Source organism: Columba livia, chromosome 8 (genome assembly GCF_036013475.1).
Source record: "Columba livia isolate bColLiv1 breed racing homer chromosome 8, bColLiv1.pat.W.v2, whole genome shotgun sequence".
Lineage (NCBI taxonomy): Eukaryota > Metazoa > Chordata > Aves > Columbiformes > Columbidae > Columba > Columba livia.
Window position 1 is genome coordinate 7,036,652 of NC_088609.1, and position 19,913 is coordinate 7,056,564.

Genomic DNA, 19,913 nt, shown 5'->3' on the forward strand with positions numbered 1-19,913 from the left:
TTTCCCTTTCTTTGTGTAATCAGGATGTTTATTTAAATGGGGAGTAAGAATAAGTTCAAGGTTTTGTATTGCACACGTGATTTTCTTTTTTAATATATGCAGCTGACAACTCAAAACCCAGAGGTTATGGCTGGCTTGCTTCATGTAACAAATTGATGTGAACACTTAAAATTTTTGGATTGAATATTAAAACATTAAACCGCATTTAGGAGAGGGTGCTATCCAGGAATTTGCATTGGCTGGCTTAAGGAGCTGGAATGAGAAAAAATAGTGCATTGTGTCTCTTCGCTGCAGAAACCAAATTAGTGGCTTGTTTATTGGGTTTTAAATTAATTTGATCATGGTAGAAGTAACTTTTTTTTTAAAGAGTTGAGCAATGGCATGTAATGTGAACATCATAAATTATTTTCTAAGTTTTGTCATTTCAAGTGCTATTAATTAGAATGATGGCCTTTCAGTTTGCTTTATTTTTCACTTAGCAGTGAGCAAACACCCTTAAAATGGTAAAAAATCAGTTAAATTTTAGACTTGTAAGTTAATGTTTGAAAAAAAATTGTCAAAGATATTTTTAAACTCTTAATGTGAGATACACTGTCATACCTGCAAACTCAAATGGCTTTTTATCCATCAACATTATCCATCATCCATTAGGTATTCAGCCATCAGTCACTTGACTCTTGAATTGTGAACAATTTTCTAAGTTCTTGGAACTCTGAATGGAAATTTCAAGCTCTCTGAGAAGGAACCTCCATAAGGGATGTTTCTTGAACAAGTGGTAACGTGATACAGTGTTACCAAAGGTGGATATTGCTTTTGCTGAAAGCAGCAAGATGTGTAAACCAAATAAGCAGAAATAAAAACCAGCCTAATATCAACGTGATACTAGAAGATACAAGTTTATGGTGTTCTTTCTAGCTTTTAGAGTTACTGGTTTTATATTGTAATGTTCTTAATAGCACTTTAAAATATTTCTGGTAATGTACATCAATCTTGAATTTTGGCATGTGTAGGTTTTTCCCCAATACTAATATACCATTCCCTGTTTGAAATACATCCATTTATTTTGATATGTGAATTCTGATGTGAAGTTATGAAGTGTGTATTGATCCTGTCTTGGTTTAAGAGGCACTACTGAAGCAAATTATGCTCTAATTCAGCTAAGGCAGTTCAGGTTGATTAAGATGCCAAATTCTGAAGGACTGGGAAGACAGACAACATTTATTTTTAAGCATTCTCTTTTCTGTGTGAACAATGAATTAGTTTCGTGGCTCACTTTTATTGTGCTCTTGTAATCTGGTTTTAGTGAAGAGGATTTGCACTGAAATGTTAGTGACTATTGAACTGCCTGGGTCCTTTGTAAGAATGTTTTATTATGCCCTGTATTAAAATTTCATTGAAGTGCACATTCTTCTGGTTTCACCTTCCCCACCCCAACCAAATTTCTAAATAATTTCTTCTATTGGGAAGCATAGCGATATATTTATTTAGCCACAGACTTACCTAAAATAATACATTTCTGTGGAAGCTTGGTACACTTTAGCAGACAAACAGGAGACTGGAGATTGAGTTCTATGGCCGGTGTTTCAGGACTGGGTTCTTCATCTTGGAAATCAAAAGGAAGAGTTGACTCTTGCTGTGCTGCGTGGCTGCTGTGTGGTCAGGATTGGGTCAGGCAAGGGCAATGAATCCACACTCCTGTCCTTGCGTCTCTTGAGCGTTCTCTGCAGTCAGAAGGTGTAATTTTTTGCCTGCACAGCCGTGGATACGTTTTTAGATGATTTACAGGACTGGGATAGATTTTATTCTTTCTACTGAGTGGGAAGTTTAAAAATAATACGCACCCCCAAATATCAGGCAAGTTTGTCCTGCACGGTGGTACAGACTTTCTGTATTTCGAGAAGTGCTGCCCTCACAGGGAAGCCCTTTTCTTGGGCATTCTCAGTTTATCATCTTAAACTTTTAAGTGAGATTTAGAAACAAATAAACTTCTGCCTCAGCTCCTTTTAGGATAAGTGTTGTCTGTTTTGATTGTTATGTTCAAGTCCATTTGAACTCTAGAAATTAATTAGCCAGATTTTCCCTGCACCCTCCTTAAGTATCATGCTTTTGGAGAAAACTATTGTTCCCCCTAACTTGTTGTATGTATTTCCCTGCTCCAGTGCAGACTTGCCGTGTCTGTTTGTTTCCTCAAAAGAGCCTTATACCTAGATAGCTCAAATTGTCAAGATGAAACCATATTTGCTTATATAGGTGTAGTGTAACACAACCAAGATTGACATTGATGACATGTTTAGAAGTTTCTAAAGCTCTTCTGTGTGTAAAGATTGCGCTGTACCCTTCAGCTGTTGCTGAGTGCTGGCAAGCACGTTGTGGCTTGTGGCACGGTGATACCCTGTCCAAGGGGTCTAGTGCTTTCCCAGGTAACCTGCTCAGGTTAGGAAGAGGGAGTATGAGAAACTGCCAGTGTTATATGTGCATGCGTTCAAAATCCTTCAAAAGCCAAATTTTATTGACTAGCATTCGGATAGTTTATGTGATTTGGACTCACTTTCACAAGTTTCCCCGCTTCCCCTGCTAGGAGTGACTAGTGGCTGGCAGTACTTTTTGTGGCAAGATAAAACTACCCCTCTTGAAAAAACGCTTTGTGTGAAGATTTCTGCGTTTCTCACCTCGATGATCTTAAAAACAAACAGAAATTCTGAAAGTATCTTTAATTTTAGGAAGAGACCATTTTTGTTCCCTCAAGGATGTCATTTTTTCATAAGCTTCATAATAAAAGAATAGAATAGTTTTAGTTAGCAAGGTTGCTGTCAGTTTGAAAGGCATCTTGTTTTTGGCAAAAGTTTGTTATATGTTTTTATTGTAGTTGCTATGAGTGCAAGGAAATAGCCAAGTTAAGTTGAAGGCAAAGAATATTTTGGCCTAGTATATTCCTGAATTTCTATTCTTACTAATCACTGCTGCTTACAGCAAACTTTGTGGGGGTTACCTGTGTCTGATATCCTCGCCTTAATGTGAACTTCTAAGGTACAGGGTAATTTGTGCTGTCAAGACAAATGCTGAGGCTGATCAGTTGATTGTGAAACCGTATTTAAGAATGGAAGCTTGGGCATTAATTTTTAAACTGGCATTTAAAGAGTTCATGGATATTAATGAATGATAGGAACAAGTCATATGCCTCATACCACCTGTGAGTGTGTATTTGTTACAAGACTAAGAATGTCATGTTTGGTACTTCTATGATGTTGTACTGCAAAGTACCAGATGATTGTGTTGAGTGTGTTGGTTACAGAAACTGATTTATATATGTATTTTATGGTCATGTTTGATTGCTAGGATTTATACCTAAAAATAGATGTAGAGGTCAAGCAGATCTGCTGCAAAATGTAGTTTGGGTTGTCTTTGGCAAAACACATCACTTCTCGTCTCATTAAAGCAGGTGCATCTCATTGCATATGCTTTCTTGCAACTAGAGCATCCTAGTTAAGCTTTTCCTGCAAGGTTGACTTTATCTATTAAACTATTCTATTATCCAACAATGACATTCAATGGAAACTGCAATTTGTGACAGTCACAAACTCTCGGTGTGTACGACAGAGCATATAAATGGGGAACTGCTATTTTCAAGGAGATGGGAATAAAACTCTGCCACTCACATCTGAGCAAACCAAATGAGGGCCCTGGGTTCATTATTAAAAGGGTATTTGTGCTGTCTCAGATGGCACTGGTATTTCTGAGCTTCCTACATGCTCTGAAAGGGGTGGTCTCCTTTGCATACATAGGTGAACAGCAATCCTACATTGAATGCTTAAAATAAGGCTCTGTGAATATGTTTGAGAATGCAAAACCGGGCCTTTGGGAGTTCCTCTTTACCCTTTTCAAAGCCAAACAGACATCCCCGCATGAAAATGTACTTATTAGTTCTGACTTGCTGGAAGTGAGTGGCTGTATTTAATTTTAACTGTTGCTGTGCAACTGAACAATGACTTGGTTATTCAACTATGGTTCAAGTATTGATAGAAGAATTTTAGGGATGTTTCAATAGAATTATGTAACACTGAGACTAAGATGCAGAGTTTGAAGAGAGACTGCCCTTGAGCAACTAAAGTCAACTCTTTGTATTCTTGAATAGTTTCTTAGACAGTGTTTTTAAGTTCAAGCTCTGACTTGAATACTTAAGTGCAGGATTATGCTCTTGAGAATAGTTTACTATTATTTTTTTAATTTTATTAAATGTAAAGTTTGAAGCTCTTTATTCTCTGGTTTTGCAGGATGGCTCTGTGGTAGGAGCTGAAACCTCTGAAATCAGCTACAAAATGAAACTCTAATAATAAAAGGAAACAGAACCAATACAGTTCTCATGCAACACAACAACTTAATGAAATGCAAGGCTAATTTTGAGCTTATTATTTTTTAAAATTATTTTTTATTTTTTTTAGGGTCAGATAACACTAATGGATGTCCCTGTATTTAAAGCAATTCAGCCAGAGGTAAGTAGTTAATTGGTTTTGTTTTCAAATTTAAATTAAAAAAAGTTATGCTGCTGTATAAATTCGGGAATTGCAAAGTGTATGTATGTCAATAAATCTTATTTTTTGTCTCAGTTTATATAGCTCTGAAGCAGATGGTTTTGTAACAAAAATATCTGGACCTAATAGTTTGGGGAATGAAGTATTGGTGTTTAAATGTGTTCAGCTAGTGCTAGAGATGGAATATGTGGGTTTTAATGTTTCTGAATGGCAGACATCTTGATCAGACTCTTCTGATCATAATGTTTGGATTTCAGCTCCTGATAGCTCATGCTGTACCTCGTGCTGTCCTGTGTTTCCCTAACTGGTTCATATCTTTTTTTGGAAAAAGAAAAATGACCGTAGTGGCACCTTGTGTTTGAGATGGATGTGATCTGTGGATGTATTGGGATAATACATTAATGACTTGTGTTCTCTTTCGTTTTCATTTAATGCTGTATTCCTTTCTGATTGCAGCCTGACTTGAACTGATGTTTTCAATATCTTCATAGAGACTATAATAACTGACAAATTTGTATATCCTTATTTCTGTACAATTAGCATTTTCCTGTGAGCACTGTCTTGCATTTTTTCAGGTCTGTTTTTCAGTTTATTGTCCACTTTGTCAGTAGTTTGGAAGTCTTGTTCAACTCAGCATTCACCCTTAGACTATCATAAGCTATTTTATTGCTGTCATGCTTTTGTCATGTCACTCTTGTTGCACGCTGAAGGGTGTTTTGCTTTGTGTGGAGAAACCTGCTGAATCTCTTGCTTGCGATTGAGTTCCTTGTTTGAAGGCTTCCTTTTGATCTGCATTTGCAAGTGTAGTCATGATTTCGCTTTCATGAATTCAACAAGCTATTTCCCAACCCACGTGGATTTGTGTGGGGTTTTTGGCTGGATGGTTTGGGGTGCGTTTTTTCTTTAATCCTTCAGGTAGCCTCCCATTTGATCTCTCCGTCTCTTTATTTTTTCTGGGCATCCTTTAGAGTCTTTTTGATTGGCAGAATGTGTTTTTACTGATTTTCTGATAGGATATATCTTTTTTTTAAAGCTCTTTTCCAAAACTTTAAAGCATTTTACCCTTTTATCTGATTTTTGTAAATGTTTTCCACATATTCACGTTTGTCTACTTCTTTTTCTAATGTTAAGCATTGCTGCTATGTAGGGTTCCCCCACCCCTGAGAGCTGAAGTTGAATAAGCCCTGGATGCTTTTATGCAATGCCTCATCCATCTCTAGTTACACTGAGCATCAAAGTATTGCATATCAAAAAATCAAACCACCAACTTAGTTAGGACTTTTTTCCTAATGATTTTCTGATAAAGAAATTCCACCGCCTGAGTTTGGTGGTAGTTTATTCTTTTCAGTCTGCTTCCAGCACTGCACAGGAGGAGCAGTCAGCTGTGTAACAACCACGAGGAAGCAAGCAAGCAAGTTCGATATAGTGGCAGTGATCCAGTACTCCATACCTTGTAATTTCTTGCTCTTTTAATGCCACCCATTGTATCTCAGGTGATATTGTGTGAGCAGGCCTACAGGAAGGGAGATGAGAGGAAGTGTCAAGAAAGCATATTTTGGTGACTATTCTAACTCCATTATTGTGAACCATAAAAGGGAAAAGGAGAATAAATATTGAAACTTTTCTAAAAGACAAACTGTGAGAGAATAGGGGAATATATATAGAAAGTAATTTCCTTTAAGAAATATGTATGTACTGCCTGAGAAAAATTCACGTGATGCCTTCACTGCTCAATATCCGCATGAGGAAGGGCAGCTGTTCTCACACATCTCGCATGCACGCACAAAAGCAGCTGAAGGCACTGTCGGTGTTCAGGGATTCTCTGTCCATCAGCGCTCCTTCACAGGTGGGCACAACTCTGTCGGCTTGAATCTCATGTGCCTCTAAGTTGTGTTAATCCCCTGTGGAAGAGGGGCATACAGATTCTCTCAGGTCAGAAGAAACTATGTAAAATTCAAATGCTTTCTTTCTGTGTTGCAGAAGGGGAAGACTGACACGGAACACTTAGTTTCACAGTATCACATTATGTTTGGGATTGGAAGGGACCTCAAAAGATCATCTAGTCCAATCCCCCTGCTGGAGCAGGAACACCTAGGTGAGGTCGCACAGGAACGTGTCCAGGAGGGTTTGAATGTCTCCAGAGAAGGAGACTCCACAACCCCCCTGGGCAGCCTGTTCCAGTGTCTGCCACCCTCACTGGGAAGAAGTTTCTTCTCAAATTTAAGTGGAACCTCTTGTGTTCCAGCTTGATCCCATTACCCCTTGTCCCATCATTGTTGGCCACCGAGAAGAGCCTGGCTCCATCCTCATGGCACTCACCCTTTATATATTTATAAACATTAATAAGGTCCCCCCTTAGTCTCCTCTTCTCCAAACTAAAGAGACCCAGCTCCCTCAGCCTTTCTTCATAAGGGAGATGCTCCACTCCCTTAATCATCTTTGTTGCCCTGTGCTGGACCCTCTCCAGCAGTTCTCTGTCCTTCTGGAACTGAGGGGCCCAGAAATGGACACAATATTCCAGATGTGGTTTGCCTAAAGGTGTCTTGACAGCAGATTAATGAAGTGGTGTAGGTTTCTAAGTTTCTTTGAAGTATCTACCAGATTCTGTGCCATGTCTGTATCGTGATTCAAATTGCGAATCTTTGCACACATCTCGACATGTACACTCTGACATTGCGGAATTTGTCATTAGAAAACAGAACCATGTTGAGCTAATTTCATCTGTATTAAGTGTCTTCTAAACTGAGGCTTTCATGAATGACTAAAAGGCATTGATAGAACTTGTTTTTTTGATATCAGTGCTAGAAGATTACTTAGAATCAGATTTCACAGCCCTCATCTGCATCCATGGTGGGAGATGGTGAGCAACATCTTTCCCAGTGTGACAAGGTTTAAAAACTGGGTGTTTATTATAGATGGTTGTAATTCACCAACAAATCTTTGTAGTACAGACTGTCAATCTCCTTCTGCTTCCCAAACTCTACAGAAAAGCATATAAATGAATATCTTTAGCCTTTAATGTGCTTTCATTTGTTTTCTCAAATAAAGGTTCTGAAAGGTGAACAGCGTGCTTAATTTTAGAAACAACTGGAGATGAATTTTCACCTTCTTTAGTGTGTGAGTGGTATTCTTTGAACGTCGTAGTTTTTCTTGACTACACAAATTATCACGTTGCATCTTCTTCACTGTGATAAAATATTTTCCTAGAGTATTGTAGGTTGGGTTTTTTTTGTTTGTTTGTTTTAAAGCAGCATCAGAATTTCATCTTGGTTGTCTTAACAGAACCTAGAGCTGAATAACACTGTTTACAGCAATATATAGTGCTTTTTCTTTTAACATCAAAATCTATGAACATACTCATAACACAGACTTAGATGCTTCTCCGACCTTTTGCCTTTATCTGTAGCAAATAAATATAATTTTTGCCTACATTCAGATTTACGATAGATATTGTGGGTTCATGTGTGCACTGGAGTTCCTGCACATCACCCACTACAACTTCCTGTTTCATGCTCTTAGGAAAAACCAGACCATGAGCTATACGTCCACACAACTCAGGATTAAAGTACAGTGGATCACTTTACATTTAAGGTGAGCCAGCAGTGTGGGCTTACAGAGTTGCCATGGCCTAGATGGTTTGTAGGGACAAGCTTTAAAAAGACCATTGCTCCAAGTAATACTGGAAATCTCCTTTCTTCATCACTAAACATGCCTGCAGGTTACTTCTGAGAAAGTAAAAAGAATTACTGTTTCTGTGTTAATTAACTAATTAGTGGGCTGCAGTACAATAAATGAAGATAATAAAGAACATACCTCTGCTACATAATCTTCTATCTGTATAAAAACAGCCAATTTGCATTTTCAGTTTTGGGAAACAAAAAGATGTTCCCCATGTCAGTCGTATGATTTCCATCTATTCCCTATGAATGACCAATGGTGTGTTGTTTGTTGTTGCCTTTCCTTGTAGTCATTGGTGCTTTCTAGAGAGCAGTGACTATAAAGTGAAAAGGTTGTCATAGACTTGCTCAGTTGTGCTGCTGCTATGTATGTTAACATTAACTAAATGCCAGATGTCCCCTTACAGAATGCATTAGCTTGCTTTTACTGGAAAATCTGTATACTTATTTTAAATATTTTAATATGTTCTCCAAAATTATTTACCCATATGTAGTCACATTGAAAATCTTTACTGGGTTATTGTCATTAACTTTTATCCGCTCTGCTTCACTAGGCTAGGCAGTGAAAAAAAACTTGCTTATTGAATATTCATCTCTACTTGTTCTGAAGTTGTATAATGGTTTCACTATTAATCCTTGCTTTTTCTCTCCTGTTTTTGAAACTTTCACTTTGACCCTTATATAAAGATTTTAATGAGCAGCACAGTCTCTCCTTCTGCTGTGTAGTACAGGCTATAATTTAAGTGTTCTAAAATTTTGTTAAGGAAAATGAAAATCTGTAGATTCAAAAAGGAATGAAAACCAAAATGAGTTACAAAGAAAGTTTAGCTTTTGTATTCTTGATCCTAAATATTTCAGTTTTACACCTCATTTTAAATAAATTACACAAAATAAGAAATAGGTTGTAGTAGTAATGTAGCTCCTACGCTTGACTGATGACTATGGAAATAATCCTCGTGAATACTTCAGTTTTGAAGCTTGCGGTGGAAGAAGTGCAGTTCTAGAGGAACATAAAATAAACATGTGTGAATTAGTAATGGAATAGGCAGCACAGTCTAATTAATGAAGAAATGAGTATTTTTATTCCAATTAAACAAATTAGTGTGCTTTATTGCAATAGTGTGTGCAGAACCAGGTCCATGCTCATTAGGCCTGTGTCATACTTCTCCCAGATCAAATGCAGTGAAGGCCAAAACCTTGGTGGCTTCTCTTCTGTTGATGGCATCTTATGGCGGTGGGATGGGCAGTGTCTAGGGTGGTGGTTTTGGGCAAGCGGGTTCTGAGAAGGTGGGAAGAGGATTGTGAACAAGAGCTACCCCTGCAGCAGAGTGATCAGGTAATAATGCTGAGAAACTCTGGACAGGCAGCAAAGGGAGACTACTTTTATTTTAGTTTCTAGCCAAGAGAAAAGAAAGTGGGCTGGACAGGGGTAGAGATCTTGCAAGTGAGATGGAGAAGCTGAGTGCAGGAGGTAGAAGACAAGGTTCAGGTTAAAGTAGCAAAATATATGTATGCATGTGTTTTGTCCACCTTCTTTGTATTTCATACTAAAGGCAGTGAGGTGGGAAAGGTCTGTGCCTCTCCCTACCCGGCGGTGTATATGTTGCAGGATCTGAACTGATAGCAGAAGTCCTGAGGGCCTGCGTAACTGTGGGCACGGCTGTGCAGGGCTTTGATGGGAACCTTTCTCGTCAGGAGCACCATCTCTTGCTTTGCAGTATCCAGTGCTACGTGCTTTTCACTCAAGAACATGGGTAGAGCCAAAGGATTCTCAAATCAGTTGCCTCCAAGGAGTTATCAGGACTGCTTTGTCTGCTTCTCCTGCTGAGCTTCAAGCATGCATAGAGGATGTGCCTTTGGCCCTGCCATTTTAGTTAGGTCCTCACATGCTCTGGAACCATCTTAATCCCATACCTATCTTCTTTCTGCTGCACCCATGCATTTTCAAATTATCTGAACCCCAAATCTGTTAAAATGTAGTTTTTCTACTCTGCCTCCAGTTGACAACTTCTGCCTCCTACCTCCTGCAGTCTGAGTTCATAACCTTTTTCCCCCTCAAATCCAGGAGTCCAGATCTGCTTGTAACTCTCCCATCTCATCGTATACCTCAACTCTGTGCCTTTGTATCCTATTGATCCACTCCACAAATGACTGTTTCAGTTTATAATCTGACTAGAGAGTTCAAAGGCTTTGCGGGGAGGCAGAGAAAGGAGAATTAGTAGAAGAGTGGTTGAAGCAAGTGCTCTGTGCAAGTGGAGCTGGGAGCTCTGTGCTTTTGGAGGGTTTGTGGAGACCAGTAGCCTGTGTTGTGCTGTTCAGGAGTCACTGAGCTGGAGCAAAATGTGATGGCCTTGTAATACTGTTTGAGTGCAAGATCAGAGAACATTGCCTTTATACAACATTTCATTCTGTTTGGCTTTGATGGGGAAAATTGCCAAAAACCTGCAGTAGTGTTGAAGAATTTTGTTTGTCTTTTTATTTTAACTTGGAAAACTTCTAGTTTCAGTCAGACCTGGTGTGTTGTTCTGTATTCTTGACTGAACTAGAATTTCGGAGTTTTAAATGGTATTTTATGTGGTCAATAATGTACAATGAAGTCCATAGTTTTTGGTGAGACTGCATGAATACACGTTTTATTACTATCTTTACCTTAGAATAAATAACTCTATGTGCAACCTTAGAGCCAGCCTCAGGCCCAGGAATACAGGGATAATCTTAGTCATGAGAATCTGCTGCGAATGTGTCCCAGGAGCTATTTCTCCTTCCTCACTGTTTAGATTTTCATCTTGCTTACCAAAGCATTTGTTCTCTGTCAGTCATCGCTTTCCCTTTCCATTCAGACTGGGAAAATCTCAACAAGATTTTTGTGGAGCAGAGGCTTCAGTTGCAGGGAGACCTCTTCTTTCTAATAATAATAAAAATATAATATGTATATATGGTTCAAAATCTGAGAGTAAGGACTTGCATCTGTGCCCAAATGATATTAGATGTCTGATTTTGGGTGTATAAATATAAATGTGACCTTAACATTAATACTGTTACTTTCATACTATCTAAAGATCCCTGGTGATGCTTTCATCTTAAAAATTACCATTTCTCTTGCTAATCTCATCAGTGTCCCAAACCTCAGTGCCAGCTAAGCAAGGTCTGCTTCTGACGTCTGTACTGTGTCAACCCTTGGACAGGGTTGCCAGGGCAATGGGTGGCTTCTGTCTGGAATAATCATTGCTTTTTACTTAGTGATGAGAATTGAAAAATTACAAGGATATGCTCTGAATTATTAAGAAATTACTATGCTTTCTCTAAACTGGAGATGGCAACAGTCTTTTTTTTCCTTCTGTTAAGGAGGTGTCATTATCAGATGCCAGTAAGGATGAGTCACCTTGTGTACTCCCAAGCGCTGAGCTGTGATTGTTATTCCCAATGCAGAGCTGTGATTGCTATTCCAATGGAAAATGCTGCAGAAGGAACAGCTCAGGGCTGCCTGGCTGTCTTGCATGCCGGCATTTTCCAGGAGAGGTTCTGGTGGCAGAACTTCCTTGTGAAATTGGAAGCAATGGCCCTAAATGCAAAGCTAGAGACTCCGCATTCTTCCCAGTGTTTGTGGACAGGAGCATCTTGGTGTCATCTCAGTCAAATACCAGCACATCACAACCTTCAACAAGTGGAAGAATTCAGGGTCTCTCTTAAGTGGCATGAGACTCTTTAGTGGTTTTGAGATGTTGGTTGAAAAGATGTTAGGAAATTCCTGATTAAAAGACAAACAAACCAAAACAAAAGCACAAACAAACAAAGGCCCACCAAGAAACAAACAACAGCAACAACCCCAAACAAATGTTAAAAACCCAGAAGCTTTAGAGCTTAGACTTATCTAGATACCAAATTCTTTTAAAATATGACTGTCTTCAATAGCACAATTATTGGTTACATGTTGTATCATCTCACCTGTGTTATACGGTAGCTGTGCATATAGTGTGATATTGGTTTCAGTTTTCAATGCGGTGATAAAACTGAGTTCTTCAGAATGGAAGGTGTGGAAAGAAATAAGAATTAATAAAAACTAAAGGCTGTACTTTGCTCTTATGCCACTTTGATAATTAAACTGTCTCTGTATTGATTATTTTTCTTGGTTGCACTGGAATAGGTTGTGTGTTTCATGCTGTACATATTTGCATCTATTATGTATGCTATTGTATACGAATAGAAAAGCTCATTGGTACATGTGGGTTTTCATGATTAAGTGGCAGTAAATAACAGGGAAGATGATGTAGTTGCTCAACTGCTGCCTGGGTTTTACAAACAAGGAAGGGACATTGCAACTTAGTAGTTATAGAGTAATGCTTTTTAGGCTTTACAAGTAATTTTTTTAGGCTTTACAAGTAATTTTTTTACGCTTTACAAGTAATTTATTAGATTGAGGCCTACAGTTTTTGGGGTGACTAAAGAATGGGACCTATGTGTGGGGGTTTTTTGTGGTTTGGTTTGGTTTTTCTCTTTTGAAGCAAGTCCACTTGCTCCCCTTTACTCCACAATACTATTTCCTCAAGTGCTGAGTGTTGTTCAGCTTAAAATAAAATTGACTTATTTGGAAGAGAAAGCTGGAAATAGTGTTTCTTTTATTGTTGCTGCAAAGCATGACAATTTTGGTATTTCTTTAATGCAATACGTGAAGCTAAAATAATAGGATGTATCTAGATTGACTTAATGAGGTGTATCTCCTCAGTAGATTTTGAATACCCTCAGAAAGCAATTAAAACCAGAACAACATGCATCTCTCCCTAGCTCAGATTCTTATTTAAAGCAGGATTTTCTATGGTAACAAAATGGATCTTGAATTATTTCACTAGTTACTTACAAGAGCTGAATTTTACAAAAGGCCCAAATTCAATGAAACATTAATTGTAAAAATAAAATTATTCAAACCAATTCAGAAATTACATCTGTGGAATCTTGATTTACAGAAGAAATCAGAAAAAGTGTAACTAAATATTTATTACTTTAATGTATTGTTGCTCTGTTAAATTATTTTGTAGCTTCTAACATTTGTCCCTCTATATTATCTCGTCTCTGGCCATATGTTAAGCATTAATTTAAGAAAATGAATGTTCATCCTTTTCTCCCAGGAGCTGGCGAGCTGTGGCTGGAATAAAAAAGAGAAATACAGTTCTGCACCAAATGCTGTCGCTTTCACCAGAAGATTCAATCACGTGAGTTGGGTTTTTTTCCAGTGTCATTACACGGACACATTGAAAACATCTGGGGAATTAAGTGTTCTGGCAAATGACTTTTATTGGTGATCATAGCTGATCACTTGAAAACTTGGAAGTATTTGCTATAAGGAATTCCGTATCTTCTGGATATACAGAAAGACCAGAAATGTACTAAAGAAATAACTGTGTGGTTGTTTTAAATAGCAGTTAATTATGAAATAGGAAAGTGTTGTGTGGCGTTTTTTGTTGTTTCTTTTGTGGTTGTGTTTTGTTTGTTTGTTTGTTTGTTTTTTCCTCCCCATAAATGCCGGCTTTTCCTTTACGTAAAGACAGAATCATCATTGCAGGTTCAAGTCTTGCCGTACAGCATTTCTGGAGTAGTAATTAGGTGTATTTTCTTTCTGTCTTAGTTGAGTGTCTTTTGCTCCTCATAGATGTTTTTTGTCCCTAAAATTATGAGGCTTTTGTTGGTGTGGTTACCTTTTAATGGTGTTTCTAGGCAAACTTTAAACATTCCAAACAATTTTACCATACAAAATTTGTTGCTTAATGCTCTATTTCACATAATTTTTAGGAAGCATTTTTGGGATTTATGGCTTTATTACTTAAAAACTTAGCTGTGTAAAAATCAACTTTTAAAATAAGATCGGAATTTTAGTTCTCTCCACAATTAAAGCTGTATAACTCCAGCTATGTAGTTAGCCAGCCAAGTCTCAAAACTGTAATGCTTTTTTTTAATGTAATGCTGTATTTTGTATTTCAGATGAAGTAATTCTATTACCCTCATCTCTCCTCTTGTAAATGTTTAATAATGTCTCAAATTTACAAGACTCAGACTTACCTTCTGTGCCCAGTCTCAGATCTACAGACATATTTGATAATCGACTAAGACTGTGCCTCTAACCTTTTCAGGGTGTTTCTCCTATCAATTGCTGTGAACTTTCTCACTTTCCATTATTGCTCACATTCAGGATATGACCAAATCCTATTATTTCTCATCAACAACTCTTATAACATTTCTGAACCATGTAGTGACTGAAATGCTTGTCTGGACATGGGGTTTAGACACTTGGCCGATTCTCCTCTTGACTGAAGAGAAAAATCGTACATTGCAAACTTGTTGTGACCGTACCATCTGGTGAAGTGTGGGGAGTTTGGGTTGGAGTCTTGGTGTTTTGGTTGCATTTAGTTGAAATTTTACTGATCTAGCTTTTGAAGTCGCACCTTTATTGGACTCTATATGCAGCCTGAGGCTACTTTTACACTGATACTTTTTACCCTATTCTTGCTGATAGGCCAGTGATTCCAACATTTTCTGTCTTTGTTCATGGAAGTTACTTCTTCGAAGAAACATTTAGTTTTGCTGAATATTCTGAAATGGTTTTGTAGTAGGGGCTGTATTAGACAGTGTACAGTGACCTCTCTTGTCATTTGTAATTATATAACTTACTAAAAAACTGCAGGAATTGGCTAAACAGAAAGTTGACTTCAAACATATTAAAGAATTAGTAGGTTATGCTTAGTGGCAAGAAGGAAGGAGGAGAAATCTTATCATGGGAATGAGCAATCAGCTGTCTGCAAACTGACCGTTTATCATTACAGAACCACTGTTTAACAATATCTAACCTGTAGAACGTGTTAAGGACACAGGGAAGGACAGTTTGCCTTGTACAGCTGGCCAGAACCAGAGATGCCTGTGCTTTCAGAGTAGCTGCTAAAGATCGTAATGTTGCTGAAATACTAACTCTGTTCTTAAACAGTGTTTCAAAAACTTCTAAATAAACTATTTTTAGATTAACAAATAGGAATTCCATCACACCAGCAAAATCCTATTGGTTTATTATTGTAATCCTGTCTTAAGTCCCCCCTTGTTAATCCTAATGACTTTCTGATTTTGTAACTGGTTTAGATTTTAATTTTTTTAAAAGATGGGTCTATATTTTACTCTGTGGAGCATTTATCAAATCTGTTTACTAGATTATTAGTTGATGGGTGATATTTTTGAAACTCTACTCCATTGATTACCTCTCAACAAAGGTTTGTGTTTGACATACTTGGAATCTTTGCAATTCACCATGAAATCTCCTGGAACTGGGCAAGTAGCTTCTCTTTCTGGTTTTTACATTGTCAACACCATCGCATTCGGATGTTGCTGTGCTTAGGCTGTCCCTTGGACTGGTTTTAAAGCCAAAAGATTTTGAGGTCTTATTTCCTACTTCTTTCTTCTCATTTGTTTATGTTCTTTTTCAAGTGTCATTTGTAAAACATTGGTGTGAGAGTTGTAGTAGCCTGTAGGAGAAACTCTGCCTTGAAGAGTCAAAGAATAGGTAATAAAGAGGTTCCTATTATTCATGTTAGTACCTGAACTTTTGACTTACTGAGATGGTGCTTTGGATAACTTCTGATGTGGTGTGGGACTATGATTCCAAATCCGTCACGTTGGACGACTTACTCCAATAGTAATGTCGGGTTTAGATTCACCATCCTTTAAGGAGCAGTGAAATCCAGGAATTCCTGTGGGATAGGCAGTGGCAGCTGGGAATAAGAAGGCACAACAGAGTAATCAGTTAATCATCTTTGCCTGGTTTGCCTAATTGGCATTCAGTTCTAGCCCAGGGCCTTGCTCAGCAGACTGCAGATCCTGTTGGGCACCTGCCCCACTAACCTGGGGGGTTCTAGTGCTTAGACCTAAACTAAGTAATCAAGACACATTGCGACTTTTGGCTTTATGAGATGCGAATACATTTCATCAAACTTTCGTTAACCTTTAAAATTTCAGTGGGTTCAAATTATACATTATGCAACTGTCTCTTTCCTTTCTCCCCCAACTTGCCAAAAGAAAACCGTGAACAGCTCTCACTTTTTAAGTAAAGAGAATATTAAATCACTAACAGCTGTTTCACAGCAAATTGGTCTGCTGATAGCATTTTGGAAACAGTAATGATTATGTGCAGTTGATTGCAGTCCACTGAGAATGAAGTAGTGTATTTCCAGCATTAGTTATGTGATAATTGTATGTGGTGCCTGTAAAAACAGATTGAGTGCAGGGAAGAGAAATCAATTGAGTCATTCCGTGCCAGGACCCTTGAACACAGTGCTATGCGGTACTGCATGCATCTACACAACTACTATTAACTGTTGTTTTTAAATGCACATTTTTAATGTAATTCTTTAAAAACCTCTGGTCGCTGCCTTTTTTCAGGTTTCTTCTGAGAGTTGTGTGTACATGGGCACACTACTGTTGTAGCTGGTAAATCTGTCAGAGTGCAGAATCATGGAGTTTGCTTACTTACTAAACCCTTGTTTGTTACCTTGTTGAAAATGGCTTTGACATGAAAATGTTTCATAGTTTATGTAAAAGTAACTGTTGCTCTCTATCTGTATTCGAAAAGTCCTTTCTTAAGGTTTTTTATTTAAATGGGAGTGGAACTGTGCTGCCTCAGAGCTTAAAACATTGGAGAAACTTGTCAGCTGGATTCAATGCATTGGAACAATTTAAAAGGAAAAGATGCTACTTGAAAAAGGCAAATGTTATGTTTTCCTACCTCTGTGAAACTGGTTTTGTTGTTTTTTTTTTTTTTTTTTTCTTTAAAACCAGATGCAAATATTGTGAAGGAGAGGAAGTTTGTCTTGAATATTGTAGTGTGGCTGAGGTGCAGTGAAGTGTGCTAGTGACATTTTACCAGGGTTGTCAGAGATTGAAAGTGGAGTGGAAAACAAACCAAAATGAAACAGGCAGGGCTACACCGTTCCCTATACCCAAGTAACAAGCAAAGCTGCTATGAACTAGGTGTGCAAATTCTCAACTTTGCATATTCCATCTATGATGTACTTTGATAAAAGTGACAATGGGTACATGTGATTTGGTTCCTTGCAGCTTAGTTTCTGTGGATGCCATATGTCTGTTCCTCCGGATGGGCCAGAAGGAGAAAGGCTGCTTGTCTGGTGATGTGCTTTGGCTTCATGTGGAGCTGCTTTGGGAGAGAGGAGGACAGACTGTGCAGTCCTAGTGAGCAGCTGGGTGTGCTCAGCAAAGGAACCTGTTGGGGCCCATAAATGGGAGCAGAACAGGCAGGGTCAGGAGAAGAGCAGGGGACAGATGCAGAGACTCAGAGCTGAGTGAGGCAGAGGGGACAGTGTAGTTAGCTGTAATGGCACATGATCAGTACTGTTCGTTTTACATTACATGCTTTTTGTGTAGCATGCCAGAATGTTTTTGGCAGATATTTGGACAAATAGTCCAGAAACTCTATTAAAAAGTCTCAAATTTGCCTATTTACTTATTAGCACAGAGAGCACAATTAATTTTGGGACCAATGGCTATGAACTTAAGAGCACCAGTATAACAAAATTAGTATTTCAGATAAGGCAAACATGGGATAATTTAATAAGCTTGAGCTGTGATTTAAGAAAAGATAGATTCAAAAGTTAAGCATTTTTTTCTAGGTTGACCTTAATAGGGAAGAATATAAATGCCCAGCGTTAAGTGCTGTCTAGAACTGGTATTGAAGGCATTGATGCCCAAAGGCTGTGGGTCATCTGAGTGACTGATATTGTTGGGACAGTGTGAGAAATAATATCACTTGAATGGAGTCAGAGAGGACTTGAAGTAATCACGAAACATATATGGGGAAGATGTATGATTTACATGAAGAACAAACCTGGATAAAATAAAACATAACCTGTTGAAACAAAAGGTGTTCTCTCAGTTGTCTGTTTTTCAGACCAGCCAAAAATGAAGGTCAATGCCAGTAAAAACACATTGAAGAGGGGTGGAGGTGGTTGGAGTGGAAATGGCTACGTGTGTTTAATTATTTATCTCCCGCTTACTCTGTCACTGAAGGGACTGGACGGCTTGAAGCTTCAAAGAAAGTTTTGCATTTTATTCCAGTTTGTTTTTCCTGCAAGACCTTGGAAGCCTTGAGACTCGGTTTGGCTGGGACTGAAACAGGTTTCCTTGGGTGAGCAGGGGTGCCTGCACAGCACGGTGATTGTGTCACTGATGCTCAGGAACTTTGATACAGTCGAAGCCAACATAGAAGATCACTTGTGTTTCTGCATGAAAATGATTGAGCATTGCTCTGTATTTTGGACGAGTGTTTCATACTCTGGCCTACTGCAAGTCTCCTATTTCACCGATGCTCTGTTAGCTTGAGAAGAAACAGATTTGGGACTTTAAGGCATAGCAGTACATGTGTTATCTCTACCTGATTCTTTACGATACGAAAATCTGTGTTAAAAATTTAAATAGCCTTAATCTTCAAAGGGAAAGCATCTCCTTAGAAACTTGTTCATCAGTCAAAGGAAAAGTTGGTTTTCTCAAGCTGTGTAACTACAGCAGAACATTAAACTGTGGTTTAACTTTTTTGACAATATTTTGAAGTACTGTCAAATACTTCAGTATTTATGTATTCGGTACTGATGTATTGTATAGTAATGCTTTTTACTCAGAACAGTTTTTTATGTTTGTCAGGGTAACACAGTTTATCTGGAGATGGTTTGCTTTAAAAAAAAGGAGGAAAGGAAAAAGAAAACTGAGCTCCATGGCTAATTTTTTCCTGGCTAATACAGCTTTAAACAAACAGACCAAAGGAAAGCAGTTGTTATCCAAGATGTTTGTGGGTTTTGTCATGGTTTTTCTCTAATTCTTCAATTTTCCGGTTCCAAAGAGCTTTTGTGTTTTGGACATCCCAGTTCTCATCAGATCCCTGTAGCTTCACTGGAAATGTAGCAGTTTTGGAGGTGCAGATGGTCTCGTGCTGTTCTGTATAAAGGGCTCTCATACTGTACTAAACAGGCTATTTGATCTTTTTAATTGAAATTCTGGGCAGGAGCCTGAATTTACATACACAATGTTAGTTTATAAGAAGTATTGTAGCATCATTCTTAAAATCAAACCAGCATGACACATGGAAAGATGTTTCCGTATGAGAGCATACATTTGTTCTTACACTGTTTGCAGTAGCTTTATAAATAGCAGACATGCTGTATCTTGCTAATTGTTCATTTTTTCTTAACTTGTAGTGAATACGTGAATAAAAGATAGAGACTTTGCTGTCATTTCCTAGTTCTTTGCTAGTGTTTTAGTACAGTTATGAAAGTGTTTATTATCTATCATTTCTCTTTGTACTGAAGTATGTGAAGGCAGGGGGTGTGGGGGGAGCAGCGATTAGAATTTAGACTGGTTAACAAAACATTTCAAAGTGTAGCCTTTATGAGGCATTTGTGTAACTATGAAATGCAGCCACCATCCTTCATGCCATATGGAACAGAACATCGGGTTTTATATAACAGTGAAGTTAGCCCTTTAAAACGTACCGGATTAGTATGGTAGTGTGCTGCATACTGGCAGGTAATGGGAGTAGCCAGCAATAAGTGTACAAACTATAGACTCCAGGTTAGAGCAGAGGCTTCCTACCTTATGTTGCAGTTTTGTTCAGGTCATAATGGTCTGATGATTGTTTTTTTAAAGGTGTTGAGAATTTGGCAATGTCAGT

General features: G+C 38.1%; 1 protein-coding gene across 18 annotated transcripts in view; it reads left to right on the forward strand.

The window, feature by feature from the left end:
* RALGPS2 (Ral GEF with PH domain and SH3 binding motif 2) overlaps window positions 1-19,913 on the forward strand; it is a 157,242-nt gene that overhangs the window by 69,531 nt on the left and 67,798 nt on the right. For all 18 annotated transcript variants that reach the window (XM_065071752.1, XM_065071747.1, XM_065071745.1 and 15 more), the window contains exons 4-5: window positions 4,440-4,490; window positions 13,330-13,413. In XM_065071752.1, coding sequence (XP_064927824.1) covers window positions 4,440-4,490; window positions 13,330-13,413 — 135 coding nt within the window. The remainder of the gene's footprint in view (window positions 1-4,439; window positions 4,491-13,329; window positions 13,414-19,913) is intronic.